The 24,927-nt window shown below is 58.1% G+C and overlaps 2 protein-coding genes across 2 annotated transcripts in view; one reads left to right on the top strand and one right to left on the bottom strand.

Annotated features, from left to right (window-relative positions):
* Nucleotides 1–1,416: 1,416 nt before the first annotated feature.
* Nucleotides 1,417–24,927, top strand: part of PPL (periplakin) — a 29,472-nt gene continuing 5,961 nt past the window's right edge. The window contains exons 1-21 of the mRNA XM_041462103.1: nt 1,417–1,551; nt 10,898–10,997; nt 11,617–11,771; nt 12,231–12,351; nt 12,857–12,982; nt 13,291–13,332; nt 13,451–13,612; nt 14,037–14,144; nt 14,620–14,715; nt 15,684–15,806; nt 16,710–16,856; nt 17,578–17,729; nt 18,231–18,328; nt 18,584–18,741; nt 19,625–19,803; nt 20,303–20,441; nt 21,703–21,896; nt 22,227–22,377; nt 22,663–22,746; nt 23,304–23,420; nt 24,038–24,130. Coding sequence (XP_041318037.1) covers nt 1,490–1,551; nt 10,898–10,997; nt 11,617–11,771; nt 12,231–12,351; nt 12,857–12,982; nt 13,291–13,332; nt 13,451–13,612; nt 14,037–14,144; nt 14,620–14,715; nt 15,684–15,806; nt 16,710–16,856; nt 17,578–17,729; nt 18,231–18,328; nt 18,584–18,741; nt 19,625–19,803; nt 20,303–20,441; nt 21,703–21,896; nt 22,227–22,377; nt 22,663–22,746; nt 23,304–23,420; nt 24,038–24,130 — 2,607 coding nt within the window. The 5' untranslated portion in view covers nt 1,417–1,489. The remainder of the gene's footprint in view (nt 1,552–10,897; nt 10,998–11,616; nt 11,772–12,230; nt 12,352–12,856; nt 12,983–13,290; nt 13,333–13,450; nt 13,613–14,036; nt 14,145–14,619; nt 14,716–15,683; nt 15,807–16,709; nt 16,857–17,577; nt 17,730–18,230; nt 18,329–18,583; nt 18,742–19,624; nt 19,804–20,302; nt 20,442–21,702; nt 21,897–22,226; nt 22,378–22,662; nt 22,747–23,303; nt 23,421–24,037; nt 24,131–24,927) is intronic.
* Nucleotides 22,631–24,927, bottom strand: part of UBN1 (ubinuclein 1) — a 33,455-nt gene continuing 31,158 nt past the window's right edge. The window contains exon 18 of the mRNA XM_041462107.1: nt 22,631–22,765. Coding sequence (XP_041318041.1) covers nt 22,722–22,765 — 44 coding nt within the window. The 3' untranslated portion in view covers nt 22,631–22,721. The remainder of the gene's footprint in view (nt 22,766–24,927) is intronic.

Raw genomic sequence — 24,927 nt, 5'->3', positions numbered from 1 at the left:
AAGGTGCTTGGCTGCATGAGGCCACGGGCACACCAAGCGTGCTGTGTGTGGGGTGACAGCCCGGCCCGGGGGGGCTCAGGGCTCTGTGGGGCGCGGGCTGTGGGTTCCTCACACCCCGGAGGGGATGGCACAGCCAGGCCACCGCAGTGCCAGAGAGGCAGGCTCAGCTCCTGCCGGGACACGGCCTCTCTCCCCCTAAAGGAGCTGGGAACACAAACCACGGCAAACTGGGCTGGAGGGGACTCCCACAAACACACATGGAGAAACACAGACAGACACACAGACAGACACAAACCCACACTTGCCTTGCGCTGTCGCTGCCCGGACCCGCAGCCTCCCCTGCAGTGCCCGGCCGGCCGCAGCGCCCGGCGCTCTTTAAGGGCTCCCCGGGCACGGGAGATCCGGCACACGCAGGGATCGGGATCAATAGGTCACAGCGTGCACTGACTTGCCCCCAGAACGAAAATCAGCAGAGGATTTGGGGCGGGTGGGGAAGCTACAATCAGGGCTTTAATCCCGCATGGGCACAAAATCCCGAGATAAAAAGGCCAGAGCTGGTCCTAATTGCTGACTGCAGTGTGCATGTGTGAGCAAAACCTCTTAGGCTGCGGGGGGCCTGGGGGAGGCATCTCGGTGCCTTATGGAGTCCTTGAGGTCGGAGCAGATCTGTAAGATCATCACGTCCAACCACTCCCCCAGCACCATCTATTTGCCACTAACCCATGTCCCCAAGTGCCACATCCCCACGGCTTTTGAATCCCCCCAGGGATGGGGACGCCACCACAGCCCTGGGCAGCTGTGCCAGTGCCTGAGCACCCTTTCCATGAAGATTTCCCAATGTCCAAACTAAACCTTGACGCTATTTGCGGCCGTTTCCCCTTGTCCTGTCCCTGTTCCTTGGGAGCAGAGCTTGGCTGTGCAGAGCCACAAGGTCCCCCCCAAGCCTCCTTTTCTCCCGGCTGAGGCCCCCTCAGCTGCTCCTGGTGCTCCAGCTCCTTCCCCAGCTCCGTTCCCTTCCCTGGACACGCTCCAGCCCCTCGGTGTCTGTCCTGTGAAAGGACTGGAGGTGTCCCGGCAGTGCCGATGGCACTGGAAGGAGCAGGGGCGCTCCGAGCGCCGTTCATCCCCAAACACAGAGACCGTGCGGGAGGAGCCGCAGCCCCCCGTGACTGCCCCTCTGTGCCCATCCCGGCCCCGCTGAGCCAGGGACCACCCGTGCTCGGCTCCTGGGGGTGTCAGGCTGGCCCTGCACATGGGGGGCTCCAACCCTGCCGGGACCCTTCCAGGGGCGCCCCAAAGCCAGGGGAGGATGCTGCGGGGTGGGAGGGGCGGGCCGGGCGGCAGCGGCAGGAGCGGGAGGAGGCAGGAGGAGGCAGAGGCGGTGCAGCCCCGTCCCGCCTCCCGGCGGGGCCCGGCCCGGTGGCGGCGCAGAGGCTGCGGGCGGCGGCGGGGACGGGCAGGAGCGCGGCGGGCGCCGTGCGGGGACGCGATGCACTCGCTCTTCAGGAAACGCAACAAAGGGAAATACAGCCCCTCCGTGCAGAAGAAAAGGTGAGTGACCCGGCCTCGGGCAGTCCCGCTCCTCCCGGGACGAGCAGAGCCGCCATCCCGGGGATCCCGTCCCGCAGCATCCCCCCCGCTCCGCGCCGGGGCTCGGCGGAGCTGATCTCCCCCGAGGAGTGGGAACTCCTCCGAGGAGTGGGAAACCCCCCCGAGAAGTGGGAATCCCCGAGGAATGGGAATCCCGCAGGTGTGGACACTCTCGAGTGTGAGAACCCCCGAGGTGTGGAACCGCGAAGTGTCGGCACCTCCCAAGGAGCGGGTACCCCTGCAGGTGTGGGCACCACCGAGATGTGGGCACCCTTAAGTGTGGGCAGCCCCCTAGGAGTGGGCATTCCCGAGGTGAGGAACCCTCAAGTGTGACATGCTCGAGGAGCGGGCACCCTCTGAGTGCTGGTAGAGCCCCTGAGAACCGTGTGGGAACTCCGGTGTTTGGCCCCCCCGGGAAGTGTCAGCTCCTCCCCGAGCTGGGTCCGTCTCCTGCGCCGGCTGTGGGCACAGAGGTTGCGTCTCCCAGCTCCCCTCCCATCGCAGCAGCTCCAGCGAGCAGGTTCCTTCTCTTCCCAGCTGTGTACTGGGTCACATCTTAGGGGAAAATAGTCTGCTTGTTCTCCACCTTCGCCCCTGTTCCCTCCGGACCAAGGTTTTGGTCCATCGTCGTTTCCTCGGCTCCCTCTGACGGGGTGGGGACGCGTTTCGGTTGTACTGGTTGGTTTAAAAAAAAAAAAAAAAAAAATCAGGGTGTTGAATGCACCCTGTGAAAGGTCACTGATAAAAGAGAAAAGGTGTAAAAATCCCTCCGCAGGAAGGCTCAGCCTCTCTGGGCTGGACGGTGGACAGTCCCCAGCCCCTGCCTGCACCGGGATATTTTTCCACAGAGGTGGATGTTAGGGTTAACTCAGAAAAGTGTCCTGTGTTTCCCAGAGGAGCTGCAGAGGCTCTGAAGCATGTGGAGTGCTCCAGGATTTTGAGCGATTCAAGGATTCATTATCCCAGCCCGTGGCTGTTCATCCCCTTCCATTCCTCTCCACCGGCACCAGTCCTGGCTGGTGGAGTCCGAGCAGCCGCCCTCTCCCAAAAATCCTCCTTCGGGAAGGAAGCTGGGGAGCTGCTGCAGGGGCTGAGGGGCTTCGAGGACCCGAGAGGGACCAGTCAGCCCAGAAGGCGCCACATGTCCCAAGCAGGGGAGCCCCGGCGGCTCCCTGCCCACGGGAGCGGGGCTGTGGCGGTGGGAGGGGGAGCTCTGCCCGCTGCTGCCCTGGCACCGGGGATCGCTGAGCTCCCTCTCCTGGAGCCGAGGCTCCAGCTCCAGCCCCGGGCAAGGCTCCCCCGGCAGCCCGGCTGGCTCGGCAAGGCCGTCCAGGCTCCCGAAGCCCGGGACACGGCTCTGCTGCCAGATCCTGCCCCGGGGAGGACAGGCAGGAGGAGACGGGGGGGCACGGAGCCCTCGGAGGCTCCGCACCTCCCTGGTGGCCGCGGCGCTCCCCGGGTGAAGGATGGTGCCAATACCCAGGCGCGTTTTGAGCTTCGGGGGAGTCAGTGGGCGGCTGGAAAGTGAGAACCCCGCAGCGGGGCCGGCAGCTCGGGACCCCGGCAGCGTCAGGATGCTGTGAAGCAGGAGGAGACAGCTGCCCTGTGCGGGGTGCCCACCGCGGGGCTGTGGCCGGGGTCTCCACGCTGCTCCAGCCCTGGGTGCCCCGTGCTCTCTCCATCCGCCGCGGATCGGCGCAGGAAGGAAGAAGCTTCCTCCGCCGCCCTGCCTGCAGCCCAGCGGCCCTGGGCAGGTGCCAGAGCACCTCCGGAGGCTGCGGGCCAGGCTGAAACCTCTGTTTTTCTGGCTGGTGGTGGCTGAGGAAGCAGCGCAGGGCTGTGCCCGGGGCCACCCTCCCTTCCCTCCCTCCTTGCGCCCCGGCTGTCCGTGCACACCTCGGGGAGAGCTGTGCTTAATAGCCCCAATTTGTTAATTCCTGCCTTGGAGTTTACAAACATCTGTGAATCCAGGGAACACTCCCACCGTGTGGAAACAGCCCCACCATCAAGATGGGGAAGCCGGTGCCCGACCGGTTGAACAACTTGCTGGAGGAGGATTGCGAAGAAGCGAGGAGCTGCTGCCCCGTCCCCTGCTCCAGGCACTGCCAGGCTCCCAGGCGGCTCCCGCCCCGCTCTGCTGCCAGGAAAACAGAGCAACACTCCTAAAATCAACCGCCCGCCCCCGCCGTCAGCAGGGACCGGGATTTCGACACCGCGGAGCGCGGCCCCGTCCCGCGGGGGGCTGCGCCCCGGGCAGGGCGCGGTGCCAGGGCGCTGCCCGTGACCGAGCCTTCAAAGCACCGAGGGACAGGGCGAGAACCCAGCACCGGTTTGGCAAGAGAGAGGGGCACCGGAGCGTGTCCTGCCAGCCCCGGGAGCCAGGGCCACGGGCTCAGCTGAGGGAGGCAGGGGCTGCCCGGGGAGCATCGTCCAGCGGCAGGACAGAGCCTGGAGAGGAGCCATCGGAGCCTTGGTGGCTTCCTCAGCCTCGGGACAAAGCCTGCCCGGGATGGGAACACCTCCATGAACAGCACTGGCACCCAAGCCAGGTGCTGCAGCCTCCCCATGAACAACTCTTTGTCCCCTGGATGTGACAGCCACCCTGTCCCGACCCCAAGTGGCCCTCAAGATCCAGCAGCACAGGGTCCAGGTCTCTCCTTAGGAATACCTGCTGCAGCTCTGTGATCTGCCTGGGCTCGAGGCCTCCAGGCTCAGTAGTCATCCCCATCCTGCCCTGGGCATCTCCCTGCCTTGGCTGGGGATCCTGGAGGAGGATGGTGACATCTCTTTAGTCTCATGGACTTGATTGCTTTATTCTGCTCTCATCCCTGAGAGCGGGAAGGCCCTGGGAATTCAGCCGTGACCACTGCCTTGTCACATGGATGTGTGTCCCTGGAAGGGAAGGCACAGGCCTTGAACAGAGCCACAGCGTGGTGAAAATCATCAGCCTCCTTCCACACCACGTTCCTCAAACACTTGCCGTGCTTAGAACACAGGAGGTTGGCCTCTTCTTCTTCTTTTGATAGTCCAGGCTTGGCAGGTAGAAGGCAGTGAGGGAGATGCCCTCACTGAAGTGCCCAGGGCCAGGCTGGACAGAGCTTGGAGCAACCTGGGATAGTGAAAGCTGTCTAATCCTCCTGCCCATCTAATTCAAACAATTTGATAATTTTATTATAAAAACCAGTTCAGCCTTCACAGCTGCTGCTGAAACTCTCCCTCCTGCCATCAGGAAAGTTGTTCATCCTCGGGGTCCTTGGGGTGAGAGCACCCACCCAGGAGAATCCCCAGTTCAGCAGTGTCACTCCCCAGGTAAGAGGGGGTGCAGGCACTGGGACAGCTCTGTCTGCAGGGCTGGCACCCGTTTCCAGGGGCTGTTTGGAAGGGCTGGAGTCAGCAGGTGAGTCAGGAGCTGCTCAGGGCTGAGGGCGGAGCGAGCCTCCCTTCGCCCCCCCCGTTTCTGCCCTCATTTCCATGCAGATTACAATGAAATATCACCACTGCTACGAGGGAAGATAAATACAACTGGAACAGGCTGGGCTGAGCACAGCAACCCTGCTGTCCAGCTACACCCTGACGTGGGCAGCTTGACAGAAGTCTGCTCTGAGTTTTCAGCCAGATCCTAATCTCTCCCAAACCTGAATTGCCTTAGCCAGAGCCCAGCCCTTGTGCTCTCTACCCTGCCACAGTTTCACTCCAGTGTCATTAAAAGCAGCAAGAGAGAATTTCATGCAGTGGGAGCTATGGCTGCGGGAGTTTTAAGGACATTTATAGCTCTGTGCTGTGGCCTTCTGGAGGATTCATTCAGTTTAATTCCTCCAGCAGCAGGGCTGGCATGGGAGAGCTTTCTATGGAATCTCTGTAAATGGACACTGAATGGGGATGGAACCGAGAGCAGCAGTGGGTGGGCACTGCCTGCTCTGCTGATTGTCCCAGTGGTGGGATCAGACCCCATCCTCACCCAGCTCCCCTGGCCCTGGCCAAGCCATCCCACCAGGAGAAGCCTCTGGGATGGGAAGGTTTCCTGACAGGAGAGCAGCATCCCTGAGCAGGACAGGGATAATTCCCTGTCCCTTCCCATAACCCTCCCAGCAAGGATCAGGCTCATGGGACAAATTCCCAGCAGGAGCCTGGCCAGGGAACTCGGTCAGCTGGAGTGGTCAAAACTCAGGAGAGTCTGAACATCCTCCCTTGGAAGGGAGTATGGAAACAGCCTCCTTGTTTGGAAAAAAGGAAACTTGAGAAATCAAAGGGATTTTCTACCACCTGCCAGCAAGCACAAGACCTTTGCACATGCTGGAGAAACTGATCTCAGGGAGGTTTGCTCCAAAACCTGCTCTTACCAGTGAGGATGAAACCTAATGAGAAGAGAAAAAGAAAAAGGAATAGAGGAAAATCCAGTTTTTAGCAGCAAAGTTTTCACATTACAATAATTATCATCATATTTGTCTGTTGAGAACCTCTCTTAATAAAAATACCCCAACTAAAATACTAAGAAAAATCCCCAAAACCCTAAGAAAACAGAAGAAAGAAAAACCTGAACCCTAAAATTCCCCCCATAGCCTTCAGGAACACCTGAACCCCACTGAAAGCAAGGTCTTGAGGGCAGAATTGTGGTACATGGATGAAGTGCTGTCTGCCAGGGTGCAGCTGCTTCCTCCTGGTCCCCCAGCTGGGAGAAACTCCAACACCAGCTCCCATTCCCCATGGGAATGACCCGGGGTCCTTCACCCCAGCCAGGCCATGGCACTGACAAAAATCAACTCTTCTGCTGAGCACAGCTTTCCATGAGAGAGATCATTTTTTCCTTCCTGACCAGAGAATGTTAAAGTTCTCCAGAAATGGCAAAGCCAGTTTTTCCAGGCTTTTATTTATTTATTTTTTTCATCTCTCAAACAAAGCCTTATCTATTCCAGCAGAACAGCTCTGCATTCCCCCCGTGCTGCAGCCTCACAGGGGCTGTACCCTGGGTACCTTTGCTCCTGGCTCTGCTCAGTCTCGTGTGTGCTGCCCATCCCAGCTGGGCTCTGGCCAAATCCTGCCCTTCTCCCTCCCTCCCCAGCTCTGCTCCATGCTCCAGCTATCCCCCAGCCTGCTTTTTGGCCCTGGCATCTCCTGCCAGCAGCTCTGCTCCAAAGCCTGGATACATCCATGGCTCTTCCTGGCAGCTTCCCAAAGGAGCCACGTCCTCTCAATCCCATCCACACACTTTTTCTGGGATAGTCAAGGCTTCCTCGCTGCTTTGCCCATCCATTTGTGCTTCTCCTGCACAGAGTCATGGAATAGGTTGGGTTGTAAGGGAGCTTAAAGCTCATCTCATCCCACCCCTGCCATGGCAGGGACACCTTCCACCATCCCAGGCTGCTCCAAGCTCCATCCAGCCTGGCCTTGGACACTGCCAGGGATCCAGGGGCAGCCACAGCTGCTCTGGGCACCCTGTGCCAGGGCCTGCCCACCCTTGCAGGGAAGAATCTCTTCCCAATATCCCATCCATCCCTGCCCTCTGGCAGTGGGAGCCATTCCTCCTTTTCCTGACACTCCAGCATCTTCCCCCTTGCAGCAGACGAAGCCAAACTCCTCCATCTCCTGGCATGGAGACCCCAGCCAGACTTCAGCTTTCCCTGTTTGACATTTAGCTGGATGCAGGGACTGTGCTCCTGCTCTGGTTTATCCACACAGCCCCAGCCGTGGCAGGGACAGGTGGGTAATTAACAGGCTTGATTGTAATTAACAGGCCTGATGTTCTCACATCAGTGATGTCCAAGCTGGTTGATGAAGTGGCACCAAAGTGACAAGCGTGGAGAAATAAATACACAAATAAGAGAGACCTCACATGAGAGTTTCCCATTCTCTCTTATTTCTGTTTATTCCTGCACTCTTGTTATCCCTGCATTTCCAGCAGCACTGGGCTGGGTGGAGCACAGCTGAGCTCAGGGCAGCACAGGAGCAGCTCCCCAACACTGCAGTTTGAGGTGCAGCTCCCATGGGAGCTTTTATGAGAGTTCCCTGTCCCACAGCCTCAGCTGGTGACTCTCACACAAACCACAGAGGTGGAGAGAGCAAACAGCTCCTCTGGTGTGTCAGGAGAGCCCAGCCATGCCCACAGCACCTCCCAGCACGTCCTTGCCTGCTCTGAGCAAGGCTGAATTTCTGTGCCCTGCTCACCCAGACACTGCAGTTTCTGGATCACCAGGCAAACCATCCTCCAACACAGGGAATGGCCCTTATCTGCCCTCCCCCAGCCCCTCACCTGCTCCAGTGATGGAGAAGGGATGTCACTGTCCCCAGGTGCCACGGGGCTGGAGGGTGACTCTGCCCCAGCCCTGGGTTCTCAGAGTCATTGAGGGCAGGAGGTGGGAGGGGGATCCGGGGGCAGCACCCCCAGCTTGGGAAGGGGCTGGCAGGGCACAGGTGATGACAGGGATGAGGAGAGCTTGTGGCTCCAGCCTGAGAGAGGAGCGGAGGGAAGGGGACCAGGGGCTCATCCTCACCCCAGAGTGGCTGGGCAGCGAGGGGGAGGGTCAGGGCTGGGTGCTGCACTCGCTGCTTCCAGCACCTGAGATCAGTTTTGCTGATGCAAAGTGAGCAAAAGGCTGTGCTGAGGCTCCAGCTCAGCTCTCCAGGTCAGCAGCCTCAACCACAGCCATGCATCCAAAAAATCCCTGCCTTAGGTTTATTTCCTCCCTGCAATTTAGAGGTTTCAGTCAAAACTAGAACTAGAAAAAGCTCAGACTTCTCCTGGGTTTTAGGATGGTTTTCCTATCCATGCTGAAACCCTGAAGATCCATCCTTGGACTTGCTGGAGTCACTGAGACCAAGGCAGGGCACAGGGACAGGAGCCAGCAAGAGCTTCCAGCTGGTCCCCAGCTCAGTGCCAGTCCAGCCCCCGGCCCCCACAGCAAGCATCCCAAGCTCCCACCTGGATGATGAACCTCTCTCACCCTCCAAGCTCAGGTGGCCTCCAGTGCATGGGTGGGAGGCGAGGAAGGCTCCTCGGTGGCCACAAGCTCTGCCAGGATGCAGGAGGTGCCAGCTCTGAGCAACCATCACCCGAAGAGACCCAAACATGCGCGGCACATTTCAGTCACCTGCTCCAAACCACTGACTGCACCTGACTTCTGCCCTGCTTTCTGTGGGATGGTGAAGGTTGGAAGAAACCCCAAAGTGGATTTTGAGGAGCTGCTTCTACCACTGGAGGAGCCAGCCAGCCACATCCCATCTCCCCGTGCACCCTCCAGCTGTGATTAGTGAACACAGAATGAGAATCACCCCTGGAATTACTGCAACCACGACTCCCAAAGACCCCTTCCTTGTCTCCTCTGCCCAGGAATGCCCACTGGGTTCATTGCTGCTGGTGCAGGAGGTGCCAGGCAGGCAGCAGGCACAGTGACAGGCACAAACCTCTGAGTACCATCCTGATGATGCAGCTTCTATAAAAAGAAAAAAATCAGTGTAAACCATGCCCATAGCAGAACTTCCCAGGGAAGTGTGAACTTTTCTAGAGCTGTTGGATGCCACAAGGCTCCTGCAGCCTGGGGCAGCTTTGAGGTAGGGAGGAACAAGGCCAGTGCTAGGGTTTGGGTTTGTTCTGCTGCACTGAAGCGACAGCACACGGGGCAGGCAGGAACAGGTCCTGAAATTCAGCACCAGAGTCCTGGGGGAGCTGCAGCACCAATCCTGGGGTCAGGTCTGGGCCCTACCCACACTAAGGGGCTGGAGAGTGTCCAGAGAGGGAAACAGAGCTGGGAAGGGGCTGGAGCACCAGGAGAGGCTGAGGCAGCTGGAAAGGGGCTCAGCCTGAAGAAAAGGAGGCTCAGGGGGACCTTGTGGCTCTGCACAACTCCTGACAGGAGGGGACAGCTGGAGGGGGGCGGAGGGGGTCGGGCTCTGCTCCCAGGGAACAGGGACAGGACACGGGGAAACAGCCTCAGGTTGTGCCAGGGGAGGTTTAGGTTGGATATTGGGAATATTCCTTCATGGAAAAGGTGGTCAGGCACTGGCACAGCTGCCCAGGGCAGTGACAGGGTCACTGTTCCTGAAGGGATTTAAAAGCCGTGTGGATGTGGCACTTGGGGACATGGTTCAGTGGTGGGTGGCATTGGCAGTGCTGGGGGAATGGGTAGACTCGATGTACTTAGAGGGTTTTCCAGCCTTTACAATTCCATGATTCTGCCTGGGGATGCAGGAACTCTCTGTGCCATGAGCCAGCCCTGCTGGGATGCTGCTGCTCCCCCAGCCAGCCCCACTCGTGCTCTCCAGCTGCTCCAGCAGCAGCTGACACTTCCAAGTGCCACATAAAGATTAGCTCTGCCACCAGATAACAAGGTCATTAAGACTCATATGAAGGTCGTTGGGACTGGATTGAGCCAGCCCAGATGGCAAAGCAGCACACCCGGGGCACCCCAGCCTTGCCAGCAGCCTCAGCTCCCTCTGGCTGCAGGGATTTGGGGGGCACACCCTGCTCCTGCCGCTGGTCAGGGGTGGGAGAGCTGTGGGCAGTGCCTGGCACGCCCCTGGAGCTGGCCCTGGCACGCTGCAGCCTCTCCTTGCAGCCAAAGTGACAGACACGAGACGAAATGTTTAAAATAACCCCAGCGATGCAGAGGCTGCGTCACGGGTTGTTCTGCCTCTGCTCCAGCTCTGCCGTCCCTGCACTTGGATGGGAATATTTGGGCAGGCCCTGCACCCTGCCAGCCTGGCCAGTGTCACCCTGGGAGCAAAACCAGTGCCCAGCACTGCAAAAGATGCAACGTGTGTGACCCCATCCCTTCCCGGGTTTAAAGTGTGAATAACCCCTTGCAGAGCGTGGCACAGAGGGCAGAGCAGGGCTGCAGGCAGGGGCTGCCCACGGGCAACAGCCTCCAAGGGGCCACTTGCCCTCTGGGCATGGGGCCAGGGCCTCCCTGCTGCTCCAGCTCCACTATTTCCACACCGGACCCCCCTTACTCAGGCAGGGTGGGATTGTTGGGGTGTCTGTGCAGGGCCAGGAGCTGATGATCCTTGTGAGTCCCTTCCAGCTGAAGGTACTCTGTGATTCTCTCCCTGTCCCTGCAAAGAGCTGTTTTCTTTCCTGCTCCGAAGCCGAGGGAGGCTCAGGCATCGCTCCCGTTTCCAGCCATCCCCCACCCCCTCCTGGCCCACTGGCCGAGTATTTTGGAAAGAGCTGGAAGGCAGCAGTGAGTCACACACAGCTGCAGTGCCTGGCAGGCTGGGCTGGCCCCCGGCCACCCCCGGGGTCACGGCACCCCCGGGCACCCTGGGAGCTGTGGCTGCCTCTGTGGGGTGATGAGACCCCCCCTTCTCTCCCCAGCATCTCCAGCAAAGAGCTGACCGAGCTCATCGAGCGCCTGCAGAAAAATGCTGACCAGGTGGAGAAAAACATCGTGGAGACCGACTCCCGAATGCAAAATGTAAGCAAGGCACGGTCCCACACTCACAGGCTCTCCCCTCTGTCTCCTGCCCCAGCCCTTGGCACTTCCTGGGCTCTCCCCTCCTCTCCTAGGCAGGTGTGGGTGGCTGCCCAGCCCTGCATTGGTACCTGGATTGTGATGATCTGCAAGGGTCATTTAAGGGTTATTGGGATCCCTCCTGCTCGTGGGAAGAGGGTGGGAGAGTGTTCCAGGCAACAAGGCCCCCCCAAATTCCCCCCTACCCAGGGGGCAGGACTGTGCAGAGTGGGGGTGTGCATTCCAGCAGGGAGCTGGGGTGGAGGAGGAGAGGCCTGAACCATCCTGGTCCCAAAGGATGCATCCCGAGGTGATGCAGCTCCCCAGCAGCTGAGACTGGGGCAACCTTATCAAGTGGAAGGTGTCCCTGCCCGTGGCAAGGAGTTGAAGCTGGATGGTCTTTAAGGTCCCTTCCAACCCAAACCATTCCATGATCCTGTGACAGGAGAGGGGAAAGTAAAATCCATCCCAGGAGGATGGGAGGCAGCAGAGCTCCTGCTCCTCTCCAGTGCCAGGGAAGGCTGGGCTGGGATGACCTCTTGGCCACCCAGAGCTGACCCTTCCTCCTGTCCCCACTGCTCAGGACCTGCACAAGATCAAGGCGTGCCAGCTGGCGCAGTACAAGGAGCTGACAGCACAGAAACTCTCCGAGTCCGACAAGCTGCTCTACGTGCTGGACGGGGACGCGGCCGTGGCCCGGCACATGAAGCACCCCCAGGGGGACATGATCACAGAAGAGTGAGTGCCACAGGGACACTGTCCCCAGAGCCCTTGGATGAGGGGGAGGCCTCTCCAGGGGCTCTGCTCAGCTGCTGCCTGCAGTGGGGGGGGTCACCACAGGCTCCTCTGCATCCCAGCTCCCATTAGGGTGTGGGCACCATCCTGGGAACGGGGAGTGTGAGATGATGGCAGCATGGCAACGTGGCATCTGCCCACTGTGCCCCACACTGTGCCCCAGGTCCAGCCTGCCCTGAGCTCACAGCCATAGGAGCAGCCCCTGGCAGAGGGCAGAGCACAGGAACCTCTGCCCTCTCCCTGCCCAGCACTGCACAGCACAGCTGCTGCCAGCCTGCCTGGGCTCTCTCCTAAGCAAAGCCCACCATCCACGGGGCCTGGAGAGGATCAGCTACTCCCACCAATACTAATGCCAGCCATGCCCACATCCTGCATCCCACCCTCACCTTTCCCTTCCCACAGCATCCGGCAGCTGAAGGAACGCGTGGCAAACCTGCGTGTGAAACACGAGCAGATCTACAACTTCCCCCTGCAGCACATCGAGCCCCAGGTTAACTGGTCAACAGTGATCGAGGAGAAACAGGTACCAAGGGGCCACCAGTGTCATTGCCTGGCCAGTAGCACCAGCTGGGCAGGGACTCCTGCAGCTCCCCATGGAGAACCTGGCTCTTGGAAAACTTCTGGGCAGCTCCATAGTGGGAGCTGCTCCATAGTGGGAGCTGCAAACAGCTGGGTGGCAGGGGAGGGGCAGAGGTGGTGGGACAAGGCTGGCTGCTGTGGCACTGCTCCTGGCCTCAGCATCCTCAGTCACCACCTGCTATAGGCTCTACTCTACAGCCTTTATTTTTCATTTTATCCCACTCCCTGCACTCTTCCAGCCAGAGAAGGGTTTAACCCCCCAAACTGGTTTTCCCATGGCTGCCCTCCAGCACAGCTGATTTCACTCACACGCTCCTGGGGTATCCATACACTGCAGCCACTGGAGCCCATCCAAGCCAGCTCCATGGCCACCTCCAAGAGGAGCTTCCTAGCTCTTGGCAGCCTCCCCCCATTCCCCCATTGCTAACCCCATCTCCTGTGCACCCCAGGATGCGCTGAGCAGCAAAGGCTTTGGGACTGACCTGCCGCTGGTCAACAGCCAAGTAGAAGAGCACAACATCTTCCACAACGAGGTCATGGCCATCGGGCCACACATCGTCAAGGAAGGAAGCAAGGTCAGCTCTCCTGCCCCTCTCCCTGCTGCCCTGGAGGGTCAGCCCTGCCCTGAGCCATGGATGAAGGGAAGGGTGTCCCTATCCCACCATCCAAGGTGCTACAGCCCGGAGCAGGTTTGGGTGGGTGCCCAGATCCGTTCCCAGCCTGAGAGCCCAGCATCGCACGCCGGCTCTGGCTTTACAATGAGGCAAATCCCATAAACCACATCCCCCTCCAGCCTAAACCCACATCCTCTGCACCCTCGAGCCCCTGTCAGGGCACCGCTCTCCAGCCACTGCTCCTAACCCTTGCCTTGCTCCTCCTCCAGGAAAATATGAGCGACTTCCAAACCAAATACCAGAAGCTGCTGGTAAGAGCCCCTGGGATCCTGGGGGAAGAGCCCTCCTGCAGGGGTCCCTTGTTGGGATGGCCCTGGGGGACACACAGAGAGGAGCTTTGGGCTGAGCTGTCCCTGTGCCCCTCCGCAGGCCGGCTCCCAGCAGCGGCAGCAGGACCTGAACTCGCTGCAGGATTACATGCAGCGCTGCACCAACAAGCTCTACTGGCTGGATCAGCAGGCCAAGGACAGGACCCATTACGACTGGAGCGACCACAACTTGGACTACCCCAGCCGGCGCCGCCAGTACGAGGTCTGTGCGCTCCCCGCAGCCGGGCCCCGCTCCGGCTGCTGCTGGGCAAAGGGGAGCTGGGCACGGGGTCAGGGCAGCTGCATGGGGGCAGGAAATGGTCCCTCTCCCGTGCCTCAGTCTCTGCCAACCCATTGTGAAGGGCTTTGAGATGTGAAGCTGATAGTACAGGGATAGTGAGGTTAAGCCTTACCTCTGCCAAAGATAACGTGATGGGGAAGCGTCCCCACGATAGGGACAGCTCCCTCACCCTTTATCCCAGTGCTGGCTTGGCAGCAGTCACATCTTTAGCAACATCTGCAAGGGAAGGAAAAGTGAAAGCTGCAGTGGGGAACAGCACACTGTCTTGTGGAGCCGCTCAACCCCAGACTGCAGCCAGGGTCACCTTCCTTTCGTGGGAATCAATATCTCACCTCTCTCCATCCAGAACTTCATCCACCGGAAGCTGGAGGAGAAGGAGGAGGCCATCAACAAGCTGCACGCTGATGGGGATCAGCTGCTGGCCCAGAACCACCCTGGGAAGAATGCCATTGAGGTGAGCACCAGGGATGGGTCCCAGCCACCCTGGAGCATGGGCGACTCACCCAGCCCTTCTCCAGAGTGGGACCCAGTGCCAACACCACTTGTGACCTTAGTTCCTGAGATGCCAAGGGGGAAAAAGCCTCCTTCACTTGCAGATGTGTAAACACCACAGGAGGAGGAAAGATAAACCTAAGGAGCTCTTCCCATCTTCCTCATTCCTGTGGCAATCACCCTGTGCCCACCTAAAGAGGATAAACTATGGTGGAACCCTTCCCTTTTTGGTGGGAGGATGGACACAAGGATGTGCCACCTGCACACAGCCTGTGCTCCCATGGGATCATCCCAGCCTTGCCTGGGCTCCCCCTGAGAGCATCTGGGTGGCTCCAGAGGTAGCCAAAGAGCTGCTCACTCAGGATGCAGCTGGGGCAGTTCAGGCTTCCCCTGCCACGGGGGTTCTGCTGATGTCCCCTGCCACCCCTGTGTTGCAGGCTCACATTGAGGCTGTGCACGCTGACTGGAAGGAGTACCTGAACCTGCTGATCTGCGAGGAGAGCCACCTGAAGTTCATGGAGGACTTCCACAAGGTACCCCATCCCCGGGGGCAGTGACATGTTGAAGCCCAGAGAGCGGGTGCTGGGTTGCAGGAGATCCTAGAATATAAAAATTCCTGCTACTCTGGAAACTGGGTAGAAGAGATGGAGTGCTCTAAACCCAGGAGTTTTAAGGCTAGGAAAGCACCTTGAGCTGAGAGAACACAAGTCATAATTGCTCAAGCAAGTGATTGCTTGGCCAAAGCATGACTTGCAGAAAGCTTCTGCTCCAACAGAAGTGTCATGAGCCACAGTCGGTGTCAGCTTCCTTGTCCCCAGGACAGCAGAGATCCCTCATCCCCGAAGAGGGCATGGGGAGAGCTTGCATGCTCCTCTGGGAAGCAGAACAGGTCCATGTAGGAAGTCCCAGCTTCCACAAGCCGAGCTGCCCCCCGGGGAGCCGGGCACAGGGGCTGAGTGTCCCAGCTGAGCTGGGCAGACAGATGTCTGCTGGATAAATGGCATCTGACAGCCAGGGAGGCTCTGCAGGGGAGCAGGTCGGGCTGCATTCCTCTCCCACAGCCTGGGCGTGTTCACCACCCGATGAGTCTCCTGCCAAAGCTCAGCTGTGGTGCCCAGCCCAGGCAGTGCCTTTTGTGGGGATCTGCCAGAACAGCTGCCCCAGGGGATGGTTTGTGTGTGGAAGGGCTTGGCTCTCCTTTCTGCTGGCGCTGGCAGTGGTGGCACCACACACCGTGGTGATGCTGTCCCAGTGAAACAAAAGTGAGGGCAGGGAAAGGTGGGACTTAACAGCTCTGCATGGAATAAGCTGCTCCTTCCTGGTTGTTGTTTCCCTCAATTTGATGTCCTGAGCAAGGGAAATAGTGATCCCTGGCCTTTCTCCACATATTCTAGGAGTTCAGATGCCCAGAGTAGCTCCTGATGGCTGTGTGAAGACCATGCAGGGTCTGCTCCATGTTTCAGCAGGATCCTCTCTCACAAGAAACTTTCTCTCTCTGCAGTTTCAGAAGGACAGCAAGGATGCTCAGGAGCTTTTGAAGAAGGTGGATACAGACCTGGACCAAAAATTCAGCCCGGAGTTCAAGGACAGATACCAGCTGGAGTCCCTCCTCCGGGAGCTGGATGTGAGTGTCTGCAGGCAGCCCTGCAGGGGAGGCAGCAGCAGGAGCCACTGTCCCCCTGGCACTGGCACAGGGATGTCCCCACCCGTGTGGGCACCTGGCCCAGCTTTCTCCGTGGGGAGCAGCAGGGCCGTGCTGCTGCCTCTCCGTGCCCGGCCTTCCCCCAGCTCTTCCTTCCCCCCTGGCTAGAGATTGCCTCTCCCCTAGCAACGTAATTGCTCACTGGGCTGGTTTTTATTTGTTCTCTCATTGAGTTAGCACTCGTTAGGGGTGGGAGCATAATTAGACCTGCTGCCAGAGGAGGTTGTGGAACTCGCTGTGCTGCAGTGAGCTGGGCTGGAGATTGCCCACTTGGGAAGGGCTGTGCTGGGCCTGAGCCCGAGCCTAAGCCTAATTCCAAGCCCAAATTCAAGCCCAAGCCTGAGCATGCTGCAGCAGGCTCAGCTGATGCAGGTGTCCTGGGACAGCTGATAGCTCTTCCCAAGAGCTGTCCCCTCTCCTCCTGTATGCTCCATCCCACTCAGCATCTCGGGATCTTCACCTTCAGGACTAGAAATAGAGCAGCTATTGGAGAACCTTGTGACAGGGCTGGAATCAGAGCTGGGAGTGGGGCTGTGCACCAGCACACAGCCACGCCACTGTGGGCCGGGCACCAGGGAGCCCTGTCACTGTCCGCTGGCATGGCACCCCCTGGCACGGTCCCAGCCCTCAGCCGGCTGCAGAAGGAGGCAGGAGTGTGCAGGAGCACCTGGAACAGGAACACAGGGCTGCAGGAGGTGCCTTCCGCACAGAAGCAGCCACAGTCTCTGCTCCGGCTGCGTGGGAATGAGCTCCCCTCTGGCTGTGAGAGCCTAGGAGTTCGTTCTTCCCGTTTTCCTACTGTTCCTTGTTGTTGCCCCGTGCCAGGACCAGGAGAAGGCCCTGGACAAGTACGAGGCAGTGGTGAAGTCGCTGCAGGAGCGCAGCCAGCAGGTGCTGCCCCTGCGGTACCGCCGGCAGCCGCCGCCGCAGCCCATCCCCGTGGAGGCGCTCTGCGAGTACGAGGGCGAGCAGGTACGGCCAGCCCGGGCAGGGCTGCTGGGGCACCGTCTGCTCGGGGGGCACGGCCCTGGAAGCGGCACTGGGGGAAGGAGCAGGTTTTCCCAAGCCGTGGTGGTGGCTCCTGCAGGGGGAACGAGGCAAAGGTCGCCCTCGCCCCAGTGGGAAGAGCAGGTTTTTCAGCGGAGGAGCAGGAGGGGTCTGGGGGAAACGCAGCCTCGCTGCTGCTCACACACCCTGGGGATGTTGCGACAGCACAGCTCTGTCACATTCCCACGCTCCCTGAGCTGGTGTCCCGGCGTGTTCCTGACCAAAGGAACGCCCCACCGCCACCGGGCGGTCCCAGCCCGCATCCCCTCATCCCCACCGGCTCAGGCTGAGGGCTGAGGGCTGGCCAAAGGGATGGGACAGCGGAGCCGGCAGCCACCAAGGGAGCGGCAGGGGTGGGACAGGGGCCAGCAGCTCCAGCTAACTCAGCTGCCTGCTTCCCCGAAAAGGAAAGGCAGGGCACTGCCCTGGAAACGCCTCCTCATCTCTGCCCGAGTGGGAATTCGCTTGCCGTGGCTGTCGCAAGAGTCACGGCTCGGTGCCTGCAGGCTGCGGACAGGGAGGAGCAGGCACATGAGTTTCTGGCGAGGGGCAAGCTCCTGGAGGAGCCGGGAGCAGGGCTTGGGGCTGTGCCGGTCCTGCCCCGGCAGGTTCCGGCCGTGCTGCTGTGACCGGTTCTGTCCCCCAGGGCCAGATCAGCCGCGGAGCCCACTACACCCTGCACAGGAACAGCGGCGACCTTTGGGAAGTGGCCGACAGCGCAGGAGACACCATCAGCGCCCCCGGGGTCTGCTTCATGATCCCCCCGCCCGACCCAGAAGCGATAGCCCTGGCAGAGCAGTACGTGCCCCCAGCCTGGCCGGGACCGGCCCGCTGCCCCTCCGGCCTGGCCTGCCCCAGCCCCGGGCCCTGCCACCCCGCTCTGGCACCCCAGGGATTCCCACAGTGAAGCTGTGCCTTCTCGAAGCCTCAGGCTTCCTCCCGAAGGATTCCTGCCCCTTCCTGCTTGCTCACAAGATCCCAGCTGGCAAAGGGGGGCCGGCTCAGAGCCACCCAGGTTCCCCCTGCTCTGGGGGCCATTGTGGCACGGGGAGCTGCCCACCCCTCCCTCAGCCGGCAGGTTCCTGCCTGGCTGCCTCTCCCCTCTTCTAATGAAGACGCTGCTCTATCCCACCATGGGGCGAGGGTGCCTTTTCCCCCTCCAGCTTTATGGCTGCCTCGAAGGAGCAGCTCCCACAACCCCTCCAGAGCTGGAGCTTCTTCCTGGAGCAGCGCCGGGATGGTAACGGGGTGATGGAGAGGCTCAGAGTCTGACTGACCTCCTGCTGTCCCGTTCTGCAGAATTGCCAAGCACTATGTGGCCGTGAAGGAGAAGACCAACAACTGCAAGAACGTTCTCCAGCAGCGCTATGAGGGGCTGAAGGCAGACAGCATTGGAGGTGTGGGGCTAGAGGGCATCCTGGGGCACAAAAAGGCTTGAACTTAGGTGGTTGAGCATCTTTTGGGGATGTTCCCATCTCCTAAGGGTCCTGGGGACAACAGTGCTGGTTGGGTGAGGGGTAGAGCAGCCAGGCTGTGGTCACAGCAGGCCAGGCTCGGAGAATGCAGCAGCATGAGGATTTGGCACTCACCAGTGGGACTGAGCCCACACCCAGCTCCAACCAGCTTTAATCTGGTCTCCTCTTGTTGTCCAGATGCTGCATCAGTTCGGGGACGCCAGCTCCTGGCAGGGCTGGAGAAAGTCAACAGTGACCTGGACAAGCAGGAGAAAGCGATAACAGCAAACCTGCGGCCGCCGCTGGAGCAGAGCCGGGCAGTGCAGGACAGCACCGAGCGCTCCAAGGATCTCAAGGTGGGGCTGTGGGGCTGAGGGATGGTGCCTGGCAGAGACCGTGCTCCCAAAGGGTCCCCAGTGGGGTTCTCAATAGCCGAGGGTCCTTAGGGTGCTCCCTGAGCCCTGGAAATGGGATGTGGAGGGATGCTCACAGCTTCTTCCAGTAGAGATGGGGAGCAGCCTTCTGAGCAGCCCCAGAAGCCCAAAACCTTTGCCTTGCTTCTGGCCCAGCTCAGTCGAATGGGAAAAAGGTGATGGCTGCAGGTGGTGGCTGTGAGGATGAGGAGGGAGCCCTCAGGTTTTGGTCCTGCCCATCATCTGAGCACAGTTAACTTTGCCACCACTATAACCAGCTCAGAGAGGAACAGGAAAACCCTTGTGGTCCGAGGCAGTTTCTCCTTGTGGACCTGCTCCTCCAGGCTCCAGTGCCAGTAGCATCCAGCTTCTTTCCTCTTTTTCAGACCCCTAATTAAACCGGGCTCCATGCCACAAACCTCCCTTGGTTTAGGAGGAAGTTCAGGTCCTGGTTACATCACTTGCCCAGGGCTGTGTCAAAATCCAGGTGCCACCACAAGAGAAAGCAAATTGCCCCAAACTGCCTGCAGCACTTTGATGGCCAGGCAAGGATTCATCTGTCAGAGCCCAGATGAACCCAGCATGTCCCTGACAGAGCTGGAGTGCTGGAAACCCCTCCCCAGCTGGAGTTTCCTTGCTAAGGAGAGACAGGTCAAAAGAAAGTCAGCCAAAAATATCATTTTGTGCCCAGCAGGGCTGGAAGGCACCTTCTACCAAACACAAATCTCAGCCCTGACTTCCTTCCTCACCCTGGACAGCCAAGTGTGGCTCCTCTGTAGCCACCAGGTCCTGCTCAGCTGCTCTAAAGGCTTTGTTCCTCCTGCAGAACATCACCAACGAGGTCCGGCGCATCGAGCCTGAGAAGACGAGGAAGATCCAGGAGTGCGAGGCCTTCATCGAGTCCGTGCCCAACACAGGCAGCGCGACCCTGGTGAGGAGCAAGGTGGAGAACACCAACAAGAAGTACGAGCGCGTGGTGCAGCTGCTCAGCGCTGCCCAGGAGAAGTAAGTCATGGCTTAAATCCCAGCTTGAGCCTGACCTAAGGCAGGATCTGTCATGTTTGCGGGTCCCAGGATGAGGGAAGAGATGAATCTGACTCCATATTTCTTAGAAGGCTGATTTATTATATTATGATATTATATTATATTAAAAAGTGCTATACTAAAGCTATACTAAAACAATAGAAGAAAGGATTTCATCAGAAGGCTAGGAGAGGAATGAATAATAAAAACTCATGACAGAGAGGCCGACACAGCTGGCTGTGATTGGTCATTAAGTAAAAACAACTCACGAGACCAACCAAAGATGCATCTGTTGGTAAACCATCTCCAGACCACATTCCACAGCCATCAGAGAGTTATTGTTTACATTTCTTTTCTGAGGCTTCTCGGCTTCTCAGGAGAAAAATCCTGGCAAAATGATTTTTCAGAAAATATGACAGTGACAGGATCCTGCAGGAGGAGGGTGCAGGAGTGCTTAAACAGCTTCTTTGTGTCCTTGCAGAGTTGAGGTGGCCACAAACCTGGAGAGGAGCCTCCAGCAAGGCCGAGACCTGCTGTCAACCTATGAGAACAAGCTGGTCATAGATGACACGGTACCAGAGGACTTGAGGGTGGTGGACAGGAAGAAGGAGGAGCTGCTGGTGAGTTTCCTGCCCTGTTTGTGTGCTGCACGTGCAAAAACACTTTCCAAAAGCTGTGGTGATTCCTGCTCAACTCCTAAGCTTGGATATGTTGGTGACAGGATGGCCTCCCCCAGCTGGGGGTGAGAACTCACCTTGACTGCAGTGATCCCCACCTGCTTCAGACACAAACACCTCCCATCCTCAAATCAAATCAAATCAAATCACACTTGAAGTCTTGTGATTTGATGAAAGGACTAATGCAGATGGATTCCCTATCCACACTGCTCTTGTGAGACCCTCCCACAGCAGGGCTGTGTCCAGGTCTGGAGTCCTCAGCACAAGAAAGACATGGACCTGTTGGAGCATGTCCGGGGAAAACACTCTCAGGGCTGGAGCAACTCTGCTCTGGAGCCAGGCTGGGAGAGCTGAGGGTGTTCACCTGGAGAAGAGAAAGCTCCAGGAGTCCTTAGAGCTTATAAGAGGGAGAGAGACTTTTTACATGGGCAGATACTGACAGGACAAGAGGAATGACTTTAAACTAAAAGATTTAAATTACATATTAGGAAGAAATTCTGCTCTGTGAGGGTGGACAGGCCCTGGCACAGGGTGCCCAGAGCAGCTGTGGCTGCCGCTGGATCCCTGGCAGTGCCCAAGGCCAGGCTGGATGGGGCTTGGAGCAGCCTGGGACAGTGGGAGGTGTCCTTGCCCATGGAAGGGGGTGGGATGAGATGAGCTTTAAGTTTTTTCCAAACTAAAACCTTCTGTGATTCTTAGAGAAGTGAAGGATAAAATGGTCTGGAAAAGCAACTCAGTGGCCTGATACTGGAAAGATGGGCCTGGCAAGGCTTTGAGAACAGTTACTGCTTGGAAAAATTACCCAAACTGGCAATTCTTCTGCTATAGAAAGACCAAGAACTGGCTAGGCCAGAATTTTCTGTGCTCCTTCAGCTTTTCCATGAAACCCCAAGTTCAGACTAACATGGAAGATCTTTCACTGCTCCTGCCACAGTTGCTGTACTGGCAAGAACAGGATCTAAGCCTTGCATGAAGAGGCTTTTAAAGGTCAGCAGGTCAAGGAGGGAGTAAGAGGTAACTTTTCTCCCTGTCAGGTTTACCAGGTGGTTCTGCTAACCATGTAAGCCTTGAGCTTGTTTTTTTCCACAACTGGTGGCACTGCTGCAGCTCAGGCCTGCAGCTCCAGTGCAGTTACTGGAGTCAATGTGGGTGACAACAGTTTGAAACCCCAGAGGATCACCCTCTCCTGCTTTTTTCCCCACAGGCCATGGGCAGCGAGCTCCAGTCCAAGAAGTTCCTGCTCAGTGAAGCCGAGCAGAACCTGCAGAGGACCAAGACATGCTCCAACACCCTGGCCAGCAAGTTCCAGGAGCACTGTCCCGACATCGAGCGCCAGGAGGCAGAGCTCTACAAGCTCAACCAGCGCTTCAACAACCTCAGCAAGCAGATTGACCACAGGTGAGAGCACAGGGCAGCAGAGCAGGGATGGCTGCTGTGGAGTTGGGAGCATGCTGGAGCTGGAGGAGGCACACCACGGTCCTGGGAAGGAGGAGTTGCAGAAGGTCTTCCAGGGAGGTCTGAGGAGGAAGAGGGAGAGGTTGCTGGCATGTGCTGGCTGGGTAGAGCTGAGAAAACAAGGATTGGTTCTCTTGCAACAGAGGTGCCAAGAGAACAACCTGGCTCAAATCCATGTCTTTGGGGAGCAGGGGAAGCGGGGTGTGTTAAGAGGTGTCTGCAGCAGGCACAGGAGATGGGACAGAACTGAAGCTGAGCTGGTTTCCCCCACAGAACGCAAACCCTGCAGAAAGCAAAAAGTGCCTACTCCAACTACCGTGCCAACTACGACAAGGTGAACCAGTTCCTGTGCAACATCCCCAACTACGAGCCCCAGGAGACTGACAACATCCAGCAAGTGGAGATGAAGCTCAAGAGCCAAGCGGTAATTCCCAGAGCACCCCGGGCTCCACAGGGAGAGAAGAGGGAACAAGACTAAAAGAAACAGAGCTTAGATAGCTCCTAAACATCAAATCGAAAAAAATATAAATGTTTATTAGGTTTATTCTTGTGCTCTAAGGTCCCATGGTCCTCCTGTGCCTTGTTCACACAAAGCAGGGCTGCTCAAGGAGGAATTCTCAGGGTTGTGATTTTAATGGTAACTCCCAAAAAGGCTGAAGGATGCATTTGGATGTTGTGTTGCCTCTGACCTGTATCTCTGTGCACCCAGGCACTGCTCAGTGACATTGCAAGCAAGGAACAGGAGGTGCAGAAGGTCTCTGCCACAGCTCAGCAGTACCAGCAGGCAGTGAAGGTAAGGGCTGAAATTCTGCCTGTGAGAGAACAGAGAAACACAGTATTTGGGTTAGAAGAGACCCTAAAGCCTATCTCATTCCACCCCTGCCATGGACAGGGACAGCTCCTGTTATCCCAAGCCCTGCCCAGCCTGGCCTTGGACACAGCCAGGGATCCAGGGGCAGCCACAGCTGCTCTGGGCACCCTGTGCCAGGGCCTGCCCACCCTCACAGGGAACAATTCCTGCCCAATATCCCATCCAGCCCTGCCCTCTGGCAGTGGGAAGCCATTCCCTGTGTCCTGTCCCTCCATGCCTTGTCCCCAGTCCCTCTCCAGCTCTCCTGGAGCCCCTTTAGGCCCTGCAAGGGGCTCTGAGGTGTCCCTGGAGCCTTCTCCTCTCCAGGTGAGCACCCCCAGCTCTCGCAGCCTGGCTCCAGAGCAGAGGGTGGGATTTTGTGGCCTTCCCAAAAAACAGGTCAAGGGGTGAAGTTGTTAAAGCCAGGGCAGCTTAAGAGGAGCCTGTGTGTGAAGGGGATGCAGCAATTTCACATTTCTCCTGGGAATGTCTTTGCACAGGACTACGAGTTGGAGGCTGAGAAGCTGCGGTCCATCCTGGACCTGGAGAACGGCCGGAATGGCTACACCAGCAAGAAGCCCAGGCTGCAATCCCCAGCTGCCAAAGTGAAGGAGGAGGTAAGCAAGGGCTGGCCAGAGGAGAGCCAAAGCAGAGGGCAGCTCACAGGACCACTGGGGGTCTGCAAACATCTACACTTACTGTCGGGACCTCGGTCCCACAGGGGACCACAGGGAAGGGCAGGGAATCAGGAGGAAGGGATTTTTCATAAATTTTTTTAACTAGGCTGGCCAGAATGAGGGAGGCAAAATGCTGGATTTAACACTTTTGGAAGGGAAAAAGGAGGAGAAAAGCCAAAAACCTGGAAGTTTTTCCCTTCTCTAGACTTTCAGAGAGAATTCACCACCAAAAACAGAAATACTTAAAGTGAGATGAGGCCACAAGCTACTTACTTATGCAGGATATGTTTGCTACCTGCCTCAAACTCACCCTGCCTGTAGAGGCAGGCAAAAGTTCACCCGGTTCTTCCTCACCTGGTTCTTACTGCACCTGTTTTTGCTTATCTTGAGTAGAAAAAAATCACAGTATGACCGCGAGTGTGTCTGTGTATGAGAATCCCTCTCCCAAAACACGGCAGTTCACTGCTGCAGGTTTTGAGGAGCACCCAGAGCGACCAGTTTAAGACCTGTTGTTTCTGGCCTTCTCAAGCTCTTCCCAACACGTTTTTGCTCTGCAGGAAGCTGTTCTGGCAGCCAAATACACAGAAGTGAATGCTGTGAACAAGCAGAGGCTGCAGAACCTGGAGTTTGCCCAGAGCCTCCTGCGGCAGGTGAGTGATCAGAGGAGCAAGGTGATGCTGAAGGGACACACATGTGGGACCCAAGGACACATGGGAATGGCAAATGTGGGGGAACAAGTCTAGTTGGTGTCTTACCCCCCTAAATCATGAATCAGCAGGCACTTAAATCACACGGACCACCCCCAGTCCCATTGCCCACTCATCCTAGGAAGCTCCATATAGTTTTTAACTCTATTTTTGCCATTCTGTGGCAGAATTAGTGTCCCTTGTGGCTCAGAGCTTTGTTCTGACAGCAGCAGGCATTGCAGAAAGGATTTCTCAGGCTGGGAACCCGCGGCAGAATTAGTGTCCCTTGTGGCTCAGAGCTTTGTTCTGACAGCAGCAATTCTGCATTGCAGAAAGGATTGCTCAGGCTGGGAACCCGCAGAGGTCCATTTGCAAATGCTCCCTGCTCAGAATTTGCCACAGCTCAACTCCCTCCTGTTGCTTTGTTGGAGGCACCGATCTCCTGGCGTGGGTCAGGAAGAGTGGCCAGCAGGACCAGGACAGTGATTGTCCCTCTGGGCTGGCCCTGCTGAGACACATTGAGTTCTGTGTCCAGTTCTGGCCTCGTCATGACAAGAAGGACACCGAGGGCCTGGAGGGGGTCCAGGGAAGGGAACAGATCTGGGAAGGGGCTGAGGGAGCTGGGAAAGGGGCTCAGCCTGGAGAAAGGGGCTCAGGGGGATCTTGTGGCTCTGCACAATTCCCTGACAGGAGGAGACAGCCAGGAGGGTTGGGCTCTGCTCCCAGGGAACAGGGGCAGGAGGAGAGGGAGACCCTCAAGT

The sequence above is a fragment of the Pyrgilauda ruficollis genome, unplaced genomic scaffold (genome assembly GCF_017590135.1).
Source record: "Pyrgilauda ruficollis isolate IOZ18807 unplaced genomic scaffold, ASM1759013v1 scaffold16, whole genome shotgun sequence".
Taxonomy (NCBI): domain Eukaryota; kingdom Metazoa; phylum Chordata; class Aves; order Passeriformes; family Passeridae; genus Pyrgilauda; species Pyrgilauda ruficollis.
The sequence above is the reverse complement of the archived record's forward strand: the minus strand, read 5'-3'. Positions and strand labels throughout refer to the sequence as shown.